Here is a 17,154-nt window from a genome sequence, read left to right as displayed (position 1 = left end):
TAGTTTTAATACTGTCATTGTAATCACTCCCCTGGAGCTAGTTCAGTGAATAGTTTCATAAAAGGAAAGCAGGGAAAGTGTACTCCTTACAAATTATAATCACTGTGAGCATTTAACCATGTTAATAATATATATACGTAGATGTTTTATTATACCTTGATTCACCTTATTTGATTGATTGATTACTTTTTTAAAAAATGAATAAAAAAAGACAACATAATATATTTTTTGGAGATTTTATTAAGTGGGATATTTAAAATAATAATGGTCCCATTCAGAAAGTTATAGTGAGTTCAAATTCCAGTGATAAAGTTTCTTTTACACTGCATTTGTAAAAAGTATCATGTGTATGCATAGAAAATATGATTGGCAATGAGTCTTACAAAAGCATGCATGTGTAAGAATAGAGGGCTTCTTTATATTGCTCATATGGGCACGGAGGGGTTGAAGGATTTATTAATCCTTTGGCATATCTTCATGTTCTTGAACTTTTCCTTCTTGCAGTGTTTTTTCCCTTGTGGTTTGAATGAATCCAGAAAGATAAAGCAATTGGACACAAAAAAGAAAATTAATGAAAAAATGAAATGAAAAAAAATGTGTAACTTCTATCTGTAATCACTCTTCAAAGCCATGATAATAAAGAGAATACAATAATTGATTTTATCACTGATTTTTCTCATCATTTTATTCCTTCCCTATTCCAAAAATCTTAGAAGTTATAGGCAACTTACACTTTCCAGTATTCAAGCAGTGGCAGGCTTTGTTCATCACACCCATTTCCTTCCCTGAGTGACATATAATAAAAGAAGAAGAATGGGTTAGAAATACTGTATTTTTCTAAGAGAGAGGATGTACTTACATAAAAGCGATACATGTAAATATCTATACATTCTTTGGTAAAATTCTCATGTCACCTTTACAGGTGCAAGGTCTTTTGTCCTGTCTTTGGATGACTGGACGTGCAGTTGTAAGTAGTTCTTCAACAGCAGATCCTGTAGCACAGTTTATTGTAGAAATAACTTTAAAAGATTTATAATAACAATTTTAATAAAGTAAGTATTTAGATACAAACCTGTAACTATCATTAAGGAGCTGGTCTTGTCGAAATGTGTTTAGAAAATAATCTCACATACCGTCAGTGAATGCGCTGACAACCAGGCTCCGTTTCTTTGTCTCATGAACACCTTTAACAAATGAAAAGGAAAATAATAGAGAAGGAGACTTCAGAATAGGGTGCACAGGATACAAAAAGATTTTTACGAAGTATCATACTATACCTTGGATGCAATCAGTTAATATTACCAGCCCAAGAGCCAGCGGCAAAAGCACCCTGGGTCCCATGTTGGAGAAAAGGCAATTCAGTGAACTCGGGGAAAGAAATCCTGCTTGTGCACTGACTTCAGTCCCAGAGAAGAAATGATGGGGTTGGTGTTCCGGCTCTTTATAAAGGATGATGGTGATGAAATCATGGCTGCAGCACATTAATCAACTGGCTGAAAAAACAATTTTACGATATGTGGCAGTGACTGACAGAATGATGTACACTTGCCAACAGATAGTGGTTTTGAGTAATGGCTTTTTGCTTTTAGAGAGATTCACAGGGTTACTGAGATGCGGTAAAAGAGCACTTGAATGTCAGATGTGCCCATTTGATAGCCTCTAGTTAAACTTTCCTGATGGGAACCTAATACATCAATAATCTTTTATATGGATTTTATCTTTTTGCTGCCTTTCACTAATTTGATAAAAATTGGGATCAAATTCTGTCTTCAGGATATATCTGTTACTCTCGTTAAAAAACTGGCTGGCGGTTATCACTTCTGTCAGCATGACTGCAACTGATACATCACTGTCAATATTAAATCGTGTTTGCTAATGTCAAGAAGAGCTGTAAGTGCTCTGCTTTTGTTTCATGTGTGATGACAGTTGGAGAAAGGATCAGATTCGTGGTAAAACTCACAAATGGGTGGTATGGACAAAGTTAGACTTGTTCACCTTCCTCAAGTTTCTGAAACGTGCCTCTGCTCACAAAATATGCGTGAGACAGGAACAAAACCAGTCAAGCAAAGGTAATAAATCTCTTTTACACATCTAACAATCTATATGTACTCTTGATGAACCCAAGGCCTAAACATGTAGCTCTGCATCAGTGGTACTCAACACACAGATCCAATCTTGTTTTGATATTTAATGCATATCTTTCATCACTTACACAGTTGGCCATCCAATTGTTCATGTAATGTAGCACAGTCGTCACACAAGAGGCCCAGAAGCAGGTTAGTGTGAAGTAAAGCCTTTAAATATTTGAAGGAGCCATTACAAAAGACTTATCTCAATTCACAGACATCTAGATATATCACCACAGCTTCTCGACCTACTCAAACACATCTATCCTTGCAACAAAACAGTCTCTCATATGAATACTCTGTTGCTGTTATGGATAAAGGAAAAGATACAAGGGCATTAATGAGATAACATGATATGCTGAAAAGCAAGTAAACTGTAACGGTCAATTGTTTGCAAGTGCAGACAAGCAAAAAAAAAAAACAAAAAACAAAAAACCCCAAAACACTTTGGTCCTTCAAATGAACAGGTACAAAAAAAAAAAAAAAAAAAGAAACCAAACACATCAGACATCGCAATAAAGCTATTGCCAAATAAAGGTAACCTGAAGAACAGTGAAATCGAGATGATTTACAAGGATCTTCTAAGAAGGGCAGTTGTTCTATCTTGTATACAGGCATATTTTGGCTTAAACCTGATATATCCTGCATCCTTTTCCAACAAGCTCCTGTTCCTAAAGTTCAAGAAAGTGCAACCTGTTTTTGTGTGTGAAGGATTCATGAGCTATAGCCAAAGGGATAAGATCTGCAGCACAGCAAGCCTTTAACAAGGTGCTGCATTCAGCGGTTTGACCTACAGAATGTCTTCCTTAGAATATAAAGCTGCTGCCTACTTTTGAAATTTATTCATGACCACTGAACATCTGGACTGATGTGTGCTCTAACAGCCATCTCTTCACGTATCGTTAAAGGGTGCTTTATGGTCAGCGCATTAGTCGTGTCATTTGCAAACAGTGATATCACCACAGCAGTCACCATTAATACTGGTGCTTAGGGCTCAGTTACCCGCTACAGCATTTTCTAAAACAAACTGTCATCACTGAGATAAAACCTCCACATCAGCCCTCTTTAAGAGTAGAAGAAGCTCAAACCAGAAGCTGAGTTTTTAAGAAGTCTTTTTGTCAAGCTGTTGCAGCATCTCCCTCTGTATAATTTGGGAATTACCGGCCATGGTGCCAATGCCACCCACACACAGGTAAAAAAAATTGAGAGGTGTGCGACCGGCTAAAATGACACAAAAACTTGCACCGGTGGATATGACATCACTTTTAGTGAGCGGTGCCAATCATGAGGGTGATAATGGACAGTATAATTAGCTCATTATTATTCTCTTAAACCAGAGGGTCCCTGGATGACAAACAAAATTGTCCAATTGTATTGATTCTTTGTGTCAGAGAAGCTAATGGAACAGGTGCAATATTGGGAATGGAAGTAGGGATTTGTCAATTCATATAAACAAAAACCGTATGGTCACATTGTCTTTAACAGTGGTCACCAACCAAGGCCTTGAAGAGGTCTTCCACAAATAGTTTATGCAGCTCTTAGCCCTCAATAACTGATTCTATCCATCATTACACATCTTAATAATATAAGTGCAATGGTTTCTTGAAACAGGGACAAGGACCACTGTGGTAGTGTACTTTTGTGACCTAGATGCTCAGTTGTCAGTAGGTTCACCTAGCAGGGCCTTGAGATGGGCATGCAAAGGTTCACATACAGCTTGATATCCTTTCGGGGTCAGGTGAAGGTAGTCGTACATGTCCTGGTGGGAGATGCTACCATTGGAGTGAACAAAGCCGGGGTCTACATTGAAGAAGGAGGCACGGGGAAGGGATGTTAAGGTGTCCTTTACTAGCTCGTTCACCTTGGCATTTCTCTCCCGTAGAGGGTTTGGCATTTTTCCTCTGGGCAGTAAACTCTGGAAAACAAACATTAGCATACTTATTTTTAAATGTTTCATATTCCTTATTTCATATGCGTGTTAGCTGAATTTCCAATTAAGTTTCTGCCCCTAGTACATATACAGTAAATTAATACAGTTAAACTTCAGACCTGTCTGAAACAAGTACAGCTTTTTGGCCCCCTAACATTCACCTGACCAGGCAGAGACTCCTCTGGTTTACTTTTAACTACATATCATATAGCACAAAACCTTCTGATCCAAACAATCTAAGATATCCATTTACATACAATACAATATAGCATCAGTTGATTTTCAAGCAGATTTTCTAAGCCGTTGCCGTTTCAGTTTAGTTTTTATTGTCTGAAAATCTCAGTCTTTTTTTAATTACCAGAGTTAACCAGGTTTGCAGCACTTTTTCTAATTCTTCTTTCTGTATTTAGTGGTGACTTGAACAAAATTCTACTGCGGATCCAATTTTCTTAAACCATTAACTTACATATAGGTGACATACATTGAAGATAGCACATGAAACAAACGAAAACTATTAAGTCTTTTTAAAAAAAACCCATAGATGTTAGTGATCTGATGTTAGTTTTGTTCAGACTGGCCAACCCCGTTAAAGAGATCATTATAGCAAGATAAAAAATTCAAGAATTTTGGAATAGTTATTAGAATACATATAACATGTCCTAAATACACGTAACTCATCCCAGTCTCAATAAACATATTCACCACAGGCTCATCAGACAACTTGCATTGATAGATTCTACAAAATTGGCAAAGACTCAAGCTGAAGAGAGTTCCTCTGTATTTTCATTTGATATTAGTTTCCAAGGTTCACCAAAAAAGGTTGTTCCAGTTAGCATTAAATTTTCAAAAGTCTCGTTTTATTCTAAGTACCTAAAATATTTCAGTTTCAGTCTCTAACTTTAGTTGCAACAGCATCAGCAGAGATTGCAGCTTCTACACAGCTCCCATCAAGCTGCTATTCTCTGCAGACTCGTTGAAGAGCATGTCTGTAGAGTGTGTGCTGCACTGTTTTTCCAAATGGGCCTCAGAACAAAATACTTCCAAGCCCTTATTCTTATGAGCAATGTCTGCAGTGTATATTTAAAATCCTTGAATATACTACATGAAATGGCTCACAGATAATCAAAGTTCCAGCCTATGAAGAAGCATCCATAACTTTACACTTCACCTAATTTCAGATAGCTAAGATGCTGCTAAAAGGGGTGACATCGCACTGTACTTTGATGGTTGAATTAACTTCATTAGTCATTTTCAAAAAACATGCGGGTGAGCAGATTAACACCTGATACAAGGAATGCTTTAGGAAAAACACGTACAAGTACAAGCGTGTGGGCATTGGGAAGCTTGTTCTTGATAACTTGGATAATAGCCAAGATGCCTCCACAGATCTGTTCAGGAGTGTGACCGTGATTGTTAGTTCCTACCCACAGCACTACGACCTGCAACAACAAAAGACAAAGCAATACATGACTGAACACATGTCGCTGATATTTTGACCCAATGTACCTGGAAGTGGGATTTTAACACAGAGTTGAGCACAATCAGTCTTTTGTGTGAATAAACAAGCATGATCATGTTATCTATTTCTGGCACTGTTTTGAACCTTTGGGCTGATGTTATCCAGTTCACCGTTGCTCAGTCGCCACAGCACATGTTGTGTTGCATCACCACCCACCCCAAAATTAAGGCAATGGAGAGGTGAGAACAACTGACGCCATATCTGCAGACAAACCACAATAATATTGCATTCACATGTTCCACAACAAGTTTTCACACTTTGAAAACATTTATGAGAAAACGTAAATCAGTTACATAATGGGCAGAGGCACACATATCAATGCAATCTTTGTTTTACCCCAAACTCGTGCATGAGCTGAACAAGAGAGTCTCCAACAAACAGGACATCAGGTTCTTTGTCTTTGCTGTCGGACACAAACCGATTGTGCTACAAAAAGAAAATGTAAAAGATGTATATATATTTTTACTACAGTACCAACCATTGCACAACATCCGCACATATTGCAAGACAAACTTTTTAAAACCTTGTGTTTTTTTTAAGAATCAGCATGGTATGTTTCTTTTGATTTTCTGGTGACTACTGACATTTGTGTTCATTTAGAGACATCCTTTAAAATAACTACCCAAATGAATGCCCGATGGCAACGCCAAAAGGCTAACGAGTGGCGAGTCTACTTTCTAGAAGCACTTTGATATCATCACAGTGCAGTATTGAATGTAACACCAGCAATTTCATTTTTACATGGCAAGTCCAGGTACAAAAATGTATTTAGAATGCGCTGTTATGTGGATAGAGAAAACATTTTCTAATGGGTTTTTTTAATCAATTAATGAAATATCTATGCATATCCCCATGTGTCTGAAAAAATACTAATTTGCCAAGACTTTTCTCCTTTCTTTCACAATCAATTGCAAAACTGCACACCCCTCACAAGCCATTGCATTTTCATTTATTAGACAGGTTTAAATAATTTATGAAGGCCATTATTGCAACAATATGTACTACAATATGTTAGTAGCTGGCTCTTTTCAACTATGAAGCTTCCCTTTATCTTCACTGATTGCAGAACTAAACATCAGCAACGATGCAAACGGAATAATATAACACCGTACTTTATAAAACCTATAAATAATATAAAAGTCACACACCATAGACATCCATCGTCCATCTCCCTGCGTGTCTTCACAGGGAGTGGGTGTGGCGGCTGGGTTTGGTTCTCCTGCACTCATTCTGCTTTACCTGTGTTGGGAAAACAGTCGCATTGAGTTCTTCACACTTTCAGCAATGTATACAAACCAATTCATAAATAGCCCATAGCTCTGTTCGCTTGAGAGATCTGTGGAAGCTAACAAAGTTAGCTACAATAGCTAGCTCAACATGCTGGAACACATAAGAGATGTAGTTGAACAAAGATAAGAGAAATTGTGAAATTAAATAGGCCTGTGCTCTGCAGAATGGAAAAGGGTAGAGATTAACATAATGACTGCATTAAGAGGTATAACTTATCATAGCATACCACTAAATCAAAAACACTGTTGTCCCCCCGAATCACTTTCCGGAAGTGAGGTTCAGCACAGCAGAGCGTACCATTATCATGAGTAGTCAGCAACATGTATGGTTTTAGATATTTTAATTTTCCGACGTTTGAACATATAAAATTGTAGTGTGCAAAATATGATATGAGAATGTAAATAATAAAGGATTACATAAGTAGAGAAATGGAGCAGAGTTGATACTGTGTAACCCCTCGTTTTGTGAGGGTAGTTTCGTCCAACTCGTGGGCTTTCTTGGGCGTTATCACTGCGTGTAAAAAACGCAACGGCTGCGTGTTGCCGTGCAACGACACATTCGGTGTGCGATAAAATTAAGCGGTTGTTAACGACTTTGGTAAGTAGACACTATGTTTATTAACTATTTTTCCTTTTCATTAATTTTTTTCTCATGTATTTACGGTTTTAACTGATTTACAGTTTGCTAAAGTTGGAAATACTTTTCGCTTCTAAGCAGCTACAGCTTGGACTTCATGCACCGCGTGTCACCTTAACTTAAATTACACCTGGGGATAGTAGGTGCTTGCTAATCTCCAAGTTAGTTTGCTGACATAATTCAGTTAGTTTGCTCGTTTTAGTTAAGTTTTCATTAAGTTTCAGTATTAGTTCGAGCTGATTTGTGTTCAAAATACCTGGGGGTCAACCATCCAAAGCAACGAACAGTCCACACAGGAAGTGGTGAAGAGGTTGTGGACGAGGTGGAGTGAGTGGGCACTAGTGTCAGGTGTGATTGGCGACATAAGCATAGAAGAATGCAAAAGGAAAGTTAAGATGTTAGTAAGACTTGCGATGATGTATGGTTTGGAGACGGTGGCACTGACAAAAAGACGGGAGGTGGCGCTGAAGATTCTAAATTTTTAGTTGCGAGTGACTAGGAGGGACATTGAAGCAAAGTTGAAATGGCTTGGACATATGGTGAGGATGGATAGTGGACACAACGGGCAAAGCATGTTAAAGATAAAGCTGCCAGGCAGAAGGAAAAAGAGGATGATTGCAGAGGAGGTTTATGGATGTAATGAAAGTAGCAGGTTGGTGTTACAGAAGTGGGATGGGGTGAGATGGAGGCAGATGACAGACTGTAGGAATGCCCAACAGGGCAAACAGAAGTATAAGTTCTAACTTTTTTGTGTGCATACAGGATATTGTCCGGGGCTTTTCCCCCCCAGACATTCAGAGTAGAAATAAGTACATTCACATATATTATAAGCAGTACTTTTGACTTACAGTCATCTCAATACTGCACATATTTTTATTATTATATTTTTTTAATGTTTTTATTTTTATTATTATTATTTTTTTACACAGGGTTAACAGCAGACCATATGAACTTGACAGGCAACTTTGATGGGTGTAGTCAGCTCAACTCACCTTACTATTCAGTATCTATACAATTACAAACGTTATAAATAATTACAACCATGCATGCACAGAGAAATGTAACCACAGCTATAAAACTGCAAAAATATCTGAAGGGGTACTTAAAGTGCTCAAAGTCTGACTGCAGTTGGCCCATCTGCTCAGTGTCTCTTTTTCGCCCATTTATGTGAAATGTTTTTCTCGAAACCTAGTTTTTAGTGTGTACAGCTGCACATATATGGTGAAACTCTTGTGATTGTGGAACAGGTCAAATAATACATTATATATTGGAATGATTTTGTGTCTGTAGTTTAATATGATTTTAAATGTCATGCAAATTAATTTCCTTACAATTTGTACTGTACATGAAATGATCCTCACTTCAGGGTTTAATTGCACAAATAATGTTAAGGTAAAGGAGACATTTTTCATACTTTATCTATCTCTGCTAAACTATGGCAAGTATGTTACATGCTTTCTTATTATTTTTATGAAGTGCTTAGAAAGTTGTATTATGTGTGGTCTACATGTTCAAGTCAAAGCCCACATTCAAATTTATATTTAGTCAGTTTCACTGAATCATTGGTAAGTTGCTCTTAATTTTAATACTAGAGTCGACCTCAATGAGGTACAACCACATCCTGTATTATCAAGCCTGCTTTACTAACTGTGGTTATTTTTCTACAGAATAGAATGCAGCATGAGCCATGTGTGTGGCAGGACCTCTATAAGAAGGAAAAGTCAACAATTTTCAACAAGAAACAAAAACAACAGATAAAAAGTGTTGCTTTGCAAAAAGATTCAGTGCTCTTCCCAGATATTCAACCCACTACAGTAAGGCAAATGAGGAGAAAAAAATGAAACGACTGAAGACCCGCAAGGAGAGGAGTCAAATAAGAGGTGGCTGGAAAGAGATTTCAAAGATCAAGTCAAATCACCATCATCATCACTACCGTCATTGCCAAAGCAACATAGACATGGCACATTTGCATAACTGCTGTTGTGCTAGTTGCCATTGTTCTTCGAGGAGAAATCCACCATTTCCAAGTGTTGTGCGCTCTGTGCAGGAGCCCAGTATCATCACAGACGGCCGCCTGACAGGACACCATGGCCTGTTTAACCATGAGGTGAAGTCTATTGATTTTGAACGCTTGCTAAGTGAACAGCCAAAACTGGAGGAACAAAGAAAAGAAAAGAACACTGTAATTTCACATTCATCTTCAGCATTGCACAATTCTGCTTCACTGTCCACTGATGCTTTGTTGGGAGCTGATACAGATGTTGGGAGCTGTGTGCCATTCAGAAAAAATACAGACCCTGCTTCAAAAGCCCACACTGACTGCCAAGAGAAGGAAAAGAACAACATCCAGTTTGAGTCAAAGCAGTCAGATGTCACAACAGAAGAGAAACCACAACAACAACTCCCTCTTTCATGTGAAAGTTTTCAAAGCAGCCACTGGTCTAAACACAGCTTCCTCGATGTGCTAACAACAGAAACCAAGTGGGCATGTGTCATGTCTGAAAACAGCAGAGAATCACTGCTGACTCCGGTTGTTGACAGAGACAATATTAAGTCTTTCAACACAAATGTAAAGAAACGTGTGATTTCTACTCTTGTGCAAACCCCAAAGAACCAGGAGCCCCCTGTTCAGCAGATACAAACTCATGGTCTCACCTCAAGCCCACTTAAACTCTCCAGTTCAGCCACTACTAACAGCTGTGAGATACAGGACAGAACACAAGATCCAGAGTATGTAACGAAGTTTGTCAGTGCAGTAGCAGCACGTTTGTGTCAACGTTTGAAGCTTCCGTCGATCAGTAGGAGAAACCTGCTGTCAGAGAGCAGGGAGGTCCTGTTAAACTCTCTGAGGGAAACACATGGACCGTGGCTTCAAGAGAACCTCCTTAGACTTCAGCAACATCGTAGCTTTGCTGTGCATCCCACAAAGAAAGACCAAGATCATGATCAAGAGCCAACCAGGAAAAATGAAGAGAATCTCTTTGCCGCAGGTGAGCATTAACCTCTTGAGACTTGAACTCTTCCATGGCATGCATTTTTATTTCTTTTTGATATTTGGGCTCATTGGGACCTGATGAGTGTAAAAACAAAGAATTGCCAGATTTTCTTTACCTGATTTTTGTTTCTGGCAAAAATGAGACGCACATATGAGGATATTCGTTTAAAATTTCAATTGAACTGTGGCACTATAATGTCATCGTAAGTGGATATCAGGCCCTTGTAGAGCAAAATTTAGTATTTTGGTCTAGAGCTTAAAATACATGTCCCCCATAATATAAAGGAAAGCGCAGATTTGTTCAAGCTCAACGTTTCGTTTTTTTAAAGTAACAACTACTTGTTATACTTTATCTATCACTATCATAGGGGAGATATTCTGGTGCAAGTTTTTAACTGATTATGTCTAATGATCTCTGTTTGACCACAGCCATGCTGGTTGACATGGTAATAATTTCAACTGTGTAACTTCCAGCTGATCAAACATCTGTTTGATAGATGTTATTACATTGTGATACAGATTATATGCTCAAAATTCGTTATTTTAAAAGTGTTTATGGACTATCTTTGCATTCATTGTTACTTATAAGTACTTAGTATAAAAGTGATTGTTAGTAATATATTGCCAAGCTGATTGGTAAGAAATATTTAAGTTCTTACATTTACTTTTGTTTGATAGCTTGAATATTTACACTGTCTTTTTATGTTGGTGTATTTTAACCATTTAGTCATTCAGATTAAATTGAACTAGTAATAGTGCATGCTGCATCCTGTAAGCTCACACACATTATTTTGTTCTTATGCACACAATACAAACACAACTTAAATACACTAATTGCGAATTCTGCACAAAGTGTTTCCCTTAGAGACTGACCATGACCTCCACCTACATCACGTTTACCTGTTGTCACTTTTTCTTCCCGTGTCTTTGTGCTGTCATGTACTATAGAATTTACCGTTGCAGTAATTGTTACTCCCCCTCTGCCTTGTAGACCTTGTGTATTTGGTTCAGATTTAACTTTGGCAGAGAGTTATTGGTACTCCAGCTAGGACCAGCTTCTCTACTATCAGACTTACAGATGTTTAGTGTAAATCTGCATCTGTCTATCTATGGTTTTAGAATAATTAACATTTCTTGCACTTCAATCAGTTGTCATTAACTCACCACTGTCCTCTCTTATACTTGTCTGTCTTTGCGCCACCTCTTCCTTCTGTCAAACACGTGCAAAAACAGTTACGGAAGAGAAGTGAAACACTGAAAAAAACCTTTTTCCCCTTAAAGAATGACTGAATAATGCCTTCTGTGCTAAAATAGTTTTAAAGGTTTATTTACTGTTAAATATCTTTAAACCAACATTTCTGCTGTTTTTTTGTTTTGTTTTGTTTTTTTTTAAAAAGAGAAAACATTGATCTTAACTCCATGTATTGCATGATGAGGAAGATTTTTTTTTTTTAAAAATACTTTTTTTTTTTAATAGGCATCCATTGTGTGAAGATAGGTTTGGATTTTTTGACCTATCCTAAAAAGTGTTTTGTGTTTGTTTTATGTCAGGAGATTAATTTGTGTAAAGAATACAGAAAAGACACAAACCATCAATTTGGTTTTACATCATTTTATGTGGTTATTTAAAAAAAAACAGAAGTAGGCATGACATACCTACATTTTTTCAGTTTTGTTTCCTTATTTTTAGATATCTCTTTTAATATGCCAGCAAATAGCCATTCCAGCTGGAAGACCAGTCTGCAGCAACACTGCAGTCAAAAACAGGTGAGGCCCTCAGTTTACATTGTCACTCTTAAGTTATTTTCAGATTTCTATAATATAAGATTCTCTGATAATAAATAATGATTCCTTATGTTAATTGTCAAGGTTACTGAGTGGCTGGCGAGCCCTGCGGATATGGCTGACAGTGTTTTGGATGATATCCTCAGACCAAGTCTCTCTCCTCCATTGTTCATGAACCTTCAGACCTGTGAAGCTCCAGAAAGCATTTTGTTTGCTCCTTCTACCACTTTATGCCAGAGAGAAGGGGCTTCTGTACCTGAGAACTGGCAAGATGGTTTAAACTGGTCAAAGAGCAAAAATTCAGCTACATTTGGTTCTTTTGAAAATGGCTTCATGGACCAATCCAGCTTACTTGGAAATCAGAGCCTACAGTACTCTGACAGCAACTCCCAGCCCTCTTTTCCTTACCAATCGCAGCTGCCAGATACATACGCAGGAGAGCCAATGCACTTTGCCCAGCAGGAAGACCCATTTGGAACTGATATGTACTCTTGTGTTCCCTCTTTTGCTGCCCCAGTTCACCATCAGAGCAGCCATTTCCAACCTTCAAACCAGTTCAGTCACGCTTCAGCTTGTTCTCTGAAGTCCCAGCACACTGATATTATGCACTACCCTCCGTCATTCATTCTTGAGAGAGACCCTTCACCTTCCCTTTCTGCTTTCCTTAGCCCTGAGCCGTGGTCCTTCCCTCCTATGAGACTGTACTAATGTGTGGTAAAGCTCTCCATACAAGCATGTGGATCAATATTTCTATGACTGATTAAAGTACAATTCTCCCTTAATTTATGCACTCCAAGGTTTTTGTTTAGTGAGTGATAAACATGTTATGTTCCCATATTAATATAACCATAGCATTAAGCATAGATGCAATAGCTATCCTCTGAAGAGTAACCTGTCTTTTTCTATTGTCCTGTTTTTGCTGAGTTAAGTAGCCTTTGATTATGCATCATTTTCAACCTTTTTAAGCATTTATGTTTATTTTGGACTTCTGTACAATTAAAAACACATGTCATAATGGAATATTATTTGTTTGTGAAAGTTGCGCATCCCTTTAAATGCAAAACAGTAATTTAAAAGACATTTTTAGAAATACATAAACACTGCAAAACATAAAATTAACAAAAGCTGCTCTTACATTTATTACACATTATATTGCATATTTACAACATAACTTCATCACAGATAAACACATTTAGACTGAAAGGTTAATTGAGTAAAACCACAAATCACACATTCTTATTTTCTTTCTAAGGTTGCAAGTAAAAGTTTTCATCAGATCTCTCATCCGTAAAGTCTTCAGCTTCTTTGCTCTCACGAGTTGCAGAATATTCTTCTGTCTCTAGTCTGGTCCCTGTTTTTATTCCTCTACGCAGCTGATTCCAGAACAGTTCCTGCGCCTGTGTTGGGTTAGTACAGTCTGAACCAGGCCACTGCAGGTAAGTTTTTTTTAACATAACTTTCCTCATGCGATGATACGAAGACAGCTGCCTCTCAGAGATTGGCTCCAGAAAAACGAGCAGGAGAACATCTCTGTGCTCATCAAAGAGTCTGTAACTGGCAAGCTGGATTTCCAGAGAACACCACTCACTTTGCAGAAAATTCCTGCTCACCACACAAATGGTTTTCCGGCTGCTGTATACAGCAGAAACAATATTGTCCACAATATCACGGCCCAACTCAAAGTCCCTGTGGTGCAGGCAAAGCTTAAAAGATGATCCGCCTCCCTCCAAGTTGGGTAACAATTGGTCCATGACCCATTGTTCATCAGATGAGTTATAGGAAATAAATGCATCATATTTACAATTCTCCTCCTCCTCATGGAATCTGCTCCACTGCTCACTAAACCAGGCCCGAAACACATAGTAGCTGTACTTCATTTTCCAGTAGAGTTTAACATAGAATAAGGGAATGATTGTAAACAAGAAGATTGCAGCTGATGTGCTAAAAAACAGGTACATTCCTATATCTCCGCGACAAACTTTAGTGTCAAAATTGTAAAATTTGAGTTTTGGATTGTGTTGGCATGACAGGTTGTACAGGTACACCACCTGAACATCTGTGTTATTCTTTGTATAATTTTGCAAAGGCCCGTTGTTGCAGGTGCAGCTTACAGGATTATCTCGTATGTCAAGGTAACGAAGCATAGGTAGACTCATTAATGCGTCTACAGAAAGAGTCTGCATGGCATTGCGGTTGAGCTGCAGTAAACGTAACTGTGTAAGATTCCCAAAAACCTCTTTAGAGAAGTTCTGAATGCCCATATTTTCTGCAGCCAATCTGGTCAAATTTCTTAAATTTTTAAAGACCCCTGGTTCTAATTTTTTCACCCCAACACAGCAGTTATCCAGTGTGAGGAAACTTAAGTCTGTTAGGTCATCAAAGGTATCAGGAGCAAGATGGTATATGTTATTGTTGGTGAGATACAAAGATTTCAGTGAGTAGAGGCCACGTAGTAAAGTGCGTGGTAAAACGGTGAGTCCGTTAGGTCGCTGCCGATCTAATTTCAGATCAGTCAGTCTGCTGAGATTCATGAATGGTGACTCATGAGTTTCTGTTATGAAGCAAATCTGATTACTCTGTAAATCTAGCACAGTGAGGGTGTCTTGAAATGCACGATATAAGAAAGGGTCAATTTGTTTTAGCTGGTTTCCATCTAGATAGAGCTTGGACAGGCTTTTTAGTCCATCAAGACCCGATCGCTGAAAATGGGTAATCTTATTACCTCCAAGATCCAGTGTATTTAAAAATGTCAGGTTGAAAAAAGTCCTATTGAAAATGACAGAAATGCGGTTGTTGCGAATGTTAAGAATTTGCAAACTGACCAGATCTTCAAATGTGACACTGAACAAATCAGTTAAGAGGTTATTGTCTAAACGAAGTGTCTCGAGCTTTTTTAGTCCCTTGAGAGCGTGTATATGGAGAAATGCAATACTGTTTATGTTAAGTTGTAGCGTCCTGATATTTGGTGTATGATAAAAAGCATGAGAGTCAACTTTTAAGATGCGATTGTAACGATAACTCAGATTTTCCATTTTTTTAAATTGAAACATTTTTTTACAGTATATTAGGGAGCTGAGATGGTTGTGCTCTGCTTTGAAGTCTTCTATGTATACATGTCTTCTAAGAAACTCAAGGCAATATGCACTCTTTAGGTTGTTGCGGGATAGATCCAAAGCCCCTGTGATATTAGGACAATAGGACAGTGTGTTATTTGTAAGTTGCCTAATTGCATTATTACCCAGGTTCATATTTTTAAGATTTTTCTCTTTCAGCCTTTTTTTCAACAGTATGCATAATTCTTTGAGCATGCTGTCATTGTTCAGTCCTGTACCAGAGAAATCAACATGACTTGGATTGATGTTGCTAATGTTTAAAAACTCCACTATTGTTACATTTGTTGAACGCAAATGCAAATAATTTATAGTGCTCAAATCAATTTGATCAAAGGCTTTTGTAGGCAGCTGAGAATTGTATGACAAATCTAAAATGTTGATAAAGCTGAGAAATGAAGGCTTACATCCCAGCGTTAATAGATTATTATGGCAAACATACAAAACAGTGAGGGACTGGGGCAGTGACACATTTGAGTGTCTGAGGGAGGTCAAATTGTTAAAGCAAAGATCCAGTGTCGTCAGATTTGTCAGATGTGCCACAGACTTAGCAATGCCTGAGAAATCTGACAGAAAGTTTTGTCTCAGGATTAAAGTGTGTAGCTTGAGAACAGATGAAAAAATATCCTCGGGCAGCCGCTCCAATGCATTGTTGGCCAAAAAGAGGGAGGTGAGATTCTGCAGGTCCTTAAACAGAGAAGGGTTGAGCGCTGATATTTTGTTTAATGACATGTTTAGATTCTTCAGTTGATACAAGCCTTGGAAAGCTAACTGACGGATGGTTGTCAAGGAATTATTATCAATTCTGAGGTGCTGAAGGTCTACTAGGTTACTAAAGCTGTTGTTAGGAAGGTCCGTCAGAGGAGTTCTTAAAATGGTGAGATTGATGGCAGATGGTGGCAGGTCACTGACAATATCAGAAATATGCATTGCATTCCGATGCATGCAGTTGAAAGTTTTCCCATCAGAATCTGCTTCTGCAATGCAGTTCCTGAAACTGTAACTACTGGTGAGTTGAACAGCTGCAAGAACAACTGTAACTGACAGCAGCTGATGGTTTCCCATTTTGTCTTCTTGCAGTGCAAAGAAATAGTCCTTTAAATAACTTCTGTCGGCTCCTTTTTTTTCGTTTCGTTTGTTTAAATATTAAGTTGAAAACGTCTAAAGGCCTCTGTGTTTCTTCATCAGGTGAATGCAGGGATCTGAAAAGAGAATACTTTCAAATCAGAAAAAAATTCTAATATCAGATTGCAAATTCTCGCTTTAGGTATATCATTGATGTTTTCAGCTGTCTCTTAAAATCTGACAATAATAATAATGTGCTTTTTAAGACCCTCAAAAGCGCTTTACAATTCCACTATTCATTTACACACTGGTGGAGGTAAGCTACAGTTGTAGCCACAGCTGCCCTGGGGCACACTGACAGAAGCGAGGCTGCCATATCGCACCATCAACCCCTCTGGCCATCGCCAGTAGGCGGTAGATGAAGTTGCCCAAGGACACAACGACCGGTTTGAGCTGACTGTCCGAGCTCAAACCGGCAACCTTACAATTCGAAGACAAACTACCAACTCTTGAGCCACGATCGCCCCAAGTACAAGTACATTTAAACATTATAAAGACGTAAATTGACAAACTAGCATTGTATATCTGATAGATTTTTAATCATTTTAAAAATATTGTAGAAACAGTATACAGGACACTCATCATGGTTATTGGAGCCTGCTGCCTTCAACTGACATTTAAATTTAGACTAAATATTT

At 38.0% G+C, this 17,154-nt stretch overlaps 4 protein-coding genes across 7 annotated transcripts; 1 reads left to right on the top strand and 3 right to left on the bottom strand.

Moving 5' to 3' along the window:
• Positions 1-222: 222 nt before the first annotated feature.
• On the bottom strand, positions 223-2,062 carry LOC147319028 (uncharacterized). The gene is made up of 5 exons (XM_086311295.1): positions 1,278-2,062; positions 1,134-1,184; positions 915-992; positions 732-785; positions 223-514 (listed from the first exon to the last, which is right to left on the bottom strand). The coding sequence occupies exons 1-5, from the start codon at positions 1,480-1,482 to the stop codon at positions 426-428; spliced, it is 477 nt and encodes a 158-aa protein (XP_086167421.1). The 5' UTR covers positions 1,483-2,062; the 3' UTR covers positions 223-425.
• Positions 2,063-2,170: 108 nt separating this feature from the next.
• On the bottom strand, positions 2,171-7,802 carry pafah1b3 (platelet-activating factor acetylhydrolase, isoform Ib, gamma subunit). Of its 2 annotated transcripts, none has more exons than XM_086311294.1 (6): positions 7,758-7,802; positions 6,724-6,814; positions 5,912-6,001; positions 5,660-5,776; positions 5,373-5,495; positions 2,171-4,041 (listed from the first exon to the last, which is right to left on the bottom strand). In XM_086311294.1, the coding sequence occupies exons 2-6, from the start codon at positions 6,802-6,804 to the stop codon at positions 3,781-3,783; spliced, it is 672 nt and encodes a 223-aa protein (XP_086167420.1). In that variant the 5' UTR covers positions 6,805-6,814; positions 7,758-7,802; the 3' UTR covers positions 2,171-3,780. The 2 variants fall into 2 exon arrangements, with proteins under 2 accessions (XP_086167420.1, XP_086167418.1); XM_086311292.1 differs by lacking the exon at positions 7,758-7,802 and adding an exon at positions 7,092-7,148.
• On the top strand, positions 7,317-13,282 carry prr19 (proline rich 19). 3 transcript variants are annotated; one of them, XM_086311289.1, is made up of 4 exons: positions 7,317-7,462; positions 9,169-10,491; positions 12,187-12,263; positions 12,366-13,282. In XM_086311289.1, exons 2-4 carry the CDS (start codon positions 9,339-9,341, stop codon positions 12,987-12,989), a joined length of 1,854 nt encoding a protein of 617 aa, XP_086167415.1. In that variant the 5' UTR covers positions 7,317-7,462; positions 9,169-9,338; the 3' UTR covers positions 12,990-13,282. The 3 variants fall into 3 exon arrangements, with proteins under 3 accessions (XP_086167415.1, XP_086167417.1, XP_086167416.1); XM_086311291.1 differs by lacking the exon at positions 7,317-7,462 and adding an exon at positions 7,674-7,849; XM_086311290.1 differs by lacking the exon at positions 7,317-7,462 and adding an exon at positions 7,871-8,153.
• On the bottom strand, positions 13,239-16,577 carry tlr21 (toll-like receptor 21). The gene has a single exon (XM_086311287.1). The coding sequence runs from the start codon at positions 16,454-16,456 to the stop codon at positions 13,529-13,531; it is 2,928 nt and encodes a 975-aa protein (XP_086167413.1). The 5' UTR covers positions 16,457-16,577; the 3' UTR covers positions 13,239-13,528.
• Between the last annotated feature and the right edge of the window lie 577 nt (positions 16,578-17,154).

The sequence above is a fragment of the Aulonocara sp. 'chitande type north' Nkhata Bay genome, linkage group LG11, assembly GCF_057382095.1.
Source record: "Aulonocara sp. 'chitande type north' Nkhata Bay isolate Kocher_YH1m ecotype deep benthic linkage group LG11, A_spYH_male_GT1.1, whole genome shotgun sequence".
Classification (NCBI taxonomy): Eukaryota; Metazoa; Chordata; class Actinopteri; order Cichliformes; family Cichlidae; genus Aulonocara; species Aulonocara sp. 'chitande type north' Nkhata Bay.
Note: the sequence above shows the minus strand (reverse complement) of the source record. Positions and strands in the feature narration are given on the sequence as shown.

What these genes read in the sequence shown, in the direction of transcription:
- LOC147319028 (XM_086311295.1), bottom strand. Translation starts at nt 1,482, where the DNA reads ATGTGCTGCAGCCATGATTTCATCACCATCATCCTTTATAAAGAGCCG. An exon ending in AAGACCTTGCACCTGTAAAG is followed by an intron (nt 786 to 914) that starts GTGACATGAGAA and finishes TATGTCACTCAG; the next exon opens with GGAAGGAAATGGGTGTGATG. An exon ending in CTGCTTGAATACTGGAAAGT is followed by an intron (nt 515 to 731) that starts GTAAGTTGCCTA and finishes TCAAACCACAAG; the next exon opens with GGAAAAAACACTGCAAGAAG.
- pafah1b3 (XM_086311294.1), bottom strand. Translation starts at nt 6,804, where the DNA reads ATGAGTGCAGGAGAACCAAACCCAGCCGCCACACCCACTCCCTGTGAA. An exon ending in ATGGACGATGGATGTCTATG is followed by an intron (nt 6,002 to 6,723) that starts GTGTGTGACTTT and finishes TTCTTTTTGTAG; the next exon opens with CACAATCGGTTTGTGTCCGA. An exon ending in AGCTCATGCACGAGTTTGGG is followed by an intron (nt 5,777 to 5,911) that starts GTAAAACAAAGA and finishes GTTTGTCTGCAG; the next exon opens with ATATGGCGTCAGTTGTTCTC.
- prr19 (XM_086311289.1), top strand. Translation starts at nt 9,339, where the DNA reads ATGAAACGACTGAAGACCCGCAAGGAGAGGAGTCAAATAAGAGGTGGC. An exon ending in AGAGAATCTCTTTGCCGCAG is followed by an intron (nt 10,492 to 12,186) that starts GTGAGCATTAAC and finishes CCTTATTTTTAG; the next exon opens with ATATCTCTTTTAATATGCCA. An exon ending in AACACTGCAGTCAAAAACAG is followed by an intron (nt 12,264 to 12,365) that starts GTGAGGCCCTCA and finishes TTAATTGTCAAG; the next exon opens with GTTACTGAGTGGCTGGCGAG.
- tlr21 (XM_086311287.1), bottom strand. Translation starts at nt 16,456, where the DNA reads ATGGGAAACCATCAGCTGCTGTCAGTTACAGTTGTTCTTGCAGCTGTT.